General features: G+C 60.2%; 1 protein-coding gene across 2 annotated transcripts in view; it reads left to right on the top strand.

Annotated features, from left to right (window-relative positions):
• ITGA3 (integrin subunit alpha 3) overlaps positions 1-2421 on the top strand; it is a 29907-nt gene that overhangs the window by 16173 nt on the left and 11313 nt on the right. For both annotated transcript variants that reach the window (XM_007465070.1, XM_007465071.1), the window contains exons 11-15: positions 672-739; positions 815-951; positions 1548-1697; positions 1789-1886; positions 2158-2305. In XM_007465070.1, coding sequence (XP_007465132.1) covers positions 672-739; positions 815-951; positions 1548-1697; positions 1789-1886; positions 2158-2305 — 601 coding nt within the window. The remainder of the gene's footprint in view (positions 1-671; positions 740-814; positions 952-1547; positions 1698-1788; positions 1887-2157; positions 2306-2421) is intronic.

Genomic DNA, 2421 nt, shown 5'->3' with positions numbered 1-2421 from the left:
TGGGGGGGGGGGGTGAGATCCTGGAAGGGGAGGGAAGAGAAAGACACTTAGGTGATGGGATGTGGGGAAGGAGAGAGAGCCACCTTGAGCAAATTAATCTCTCTGAATCTCAGATTCCTTGCCTATAAAACAAAGTTAATAACCAATTCACAGGGCTGCTGTGATAATCAAATGAGATAATATACAAATAGCCCTTAGCCTGGCTCTCTATAAACCCTAAGTGCTCAAAAAATGTTAGTTGCTAAGATGGTTACAATAATGATGGTGATGACCCCAAGGTCTGTGTGTGAATGAGGGTACTGGATCAGAAGGCAGGGGGAGACAGGGCAGGGAAGTGGGGCGCAGGGTGGGGAAGGAGATCTGGACTGGGGATCCTGCCCAAGACTGGGCTGGGCCAACAACTGACTAATGACTTCGGGCAACTCCTGCTCTCAGGGCCTCCGTTTCCCCATTGGTGCCCTCTAACCCTGTTTTCTATGGCTCTGATGAGAGTGGGGAGGGAAGGGGCCAGGGACACCCCAGCCCAACCCTGTGGACTCCCCAGTTTTGTCCCTGCCTTTTCCCTGAAGGGCCCTGTTCCGCCTTGCCCAGGAAAGGGGGTGAAAGCCAGGGCCTGGATATCTGGGTCTCACTGTGACCAGACCCTCCTCCATGTCCCCCACCCTCAACAGTGTGCAGGTAGAGCTGTGCTTTGCTTACAACCAGAGTGCCGGGGACCCCAACTACAGGCGGAACATCAGTGAGTGCTGGGCTGCAGGGCGAGGGGGAGGGCATGCTCACCTGGTCACTTGCTGACCACACTGTGCACCTGCAGCCCTGGCCTACACTCTGGAGGCCGACCGGGACCGCCGACCACCCCGGCTCCGCTTTGCACGCAGTCAGTCAGCTATCTTCCATGGCTTCTTCTCCATGCCCGAGATGCGCTGCCAGACGCTGGAGCTGCTCCTGATGGTGAGGGAGGGGCGAGGTGTGGCACATGGGCTCCATGGTCCCAGGAAGAGGTAGCCAGAGTCCCCAAGGTCAAGGGTGAGGGAATGAGGTCTCCCCAGAGACAGAGGTGGCAGGTCGGCCTGGAAGGCCATAGGTAAGTAGAGGGTACAGTGCACAGCACCCAGCCCACGGTAGAGGAGAGAGGAGACCCTTGGAGTGCGGATGGGGGCCACAGTGAGGGGTGTGAAATTCTTGCCTCAGCTCACCTCTGGGGAAAAGGCATCCGTTAGTAGGGGCAAGCTGAGGCTCTCTCTGGGACATCAGGGTGAGAAGGGGGAACTCAACCTGGGAACCCCAGGGATGAAGGGAAGCTCAACCCTCCCCCCAGAGGGATCCCTGGAGAGGTGGAGCCCCACCTTCTCACTTGTGGGTCAAGGTGGTACCAGTGGGGTCAATTTGGTGATCAGATGGGAGGGGGTTCAGCCTTACAGGGGTTTTTCAGGGTTGAGGCGGGGTGGGGGCCTTCAGCTCCTCCCTAGGGGTTTAGGATGGTGTGAGGATTCAACTTGGTTTGGAGGGCAGTGCAGAGCTGGGTTCAGCGCACCTTCCTTTCCCAGGACAACGTCCGTGACAAACTCCGACCCATCATCATCTCCATGAACTACTCTTTACCTTTGCGGATGCCTGAGCGCCCCCGACTGGGGCTTCGGTCCCTGGACGCCTACCCGGTCCTCAACCAGGCGCAGGCTCTGGAGAACCACACGGAGGTGGGTGGGGCCGAAGGACAGGGACCCGGAGAGCTGTGGGGCCAGAGGGCGCTGTGAGTGGTGGGCCCTCCACGCCTCCGACCACCCCCAGGTCCAGTTCCAGAAGGAGTGCGGGCCGGACAACAAGTGCGACAGCAACTTGCAGATGCAGGCGGCCTTCGTGTCTGAGCTGGGGCAGCGGCTGAGCAGGTGCGCTCTGGACCGCGGGGACTGGCCAAGGGTGGGGCGGACTTCATTGGCTTTGGGGAATTGAGGGGCGGGGCCCTATTGGTCTGGAAGAGGGGAGAGAACGAGGGAGGCGAATCGGAGAGGGGGGACCTTAATTACCGGGGTGGGAGCTGTTAAGACTGGCCTTCCCTGGCCAGAAAAGGGGCTTTCTCCTGGGGGGCGGGGCCTAACAGGTCTGGGGCGGGCCCGGGGGCGGGGCTTTGGGCTCAGCCCGGGGCTCCTCCCCTCTCAGGCTCCCGTACAATAGAGACTTCCGAAAACTGCTGCTGAGCATCAACTTGACCAACATCCCAAGCCGAGCGCGGGCTGGGGAAGACGCCCACGAGGCGCTGCTCACCCTGGCGGTGCCTCCCGCCCTGCTGCTGTCCTCAGTGCGCCCCGTGAGTGCCTTCCTACCCCTCGGAGCCCAGTCACGGCTCCACCACGTATATGTGTCTTTCGTACATGTCATGTACCTGTGTTGTCATTTGCCATGTGTGCCCCGCCCCGCCCGCCC

The sequence above is a fragment of the Lipotes vexillifer genome, unplaced genomic scaffold (assembly GCF_000442215.2).
Source record: "Lipotes vexillifer unplaced genomic scaffold, Lipotes_vexillifer_v1.1 scaffold591, whole genome shotgun sequence".
Lineage (NCBI taxonomy): Eukaryota > Metazoa > Chordata > Mammalia > Artiodactyla > Lipotidae > Lipotes > Lipotes vexillifer.
The sequence above is the reverse complement of the archived record's forward strand: the minus strand, read 5'-3'. Positions and strand labels throughout refer to the sequence as shown.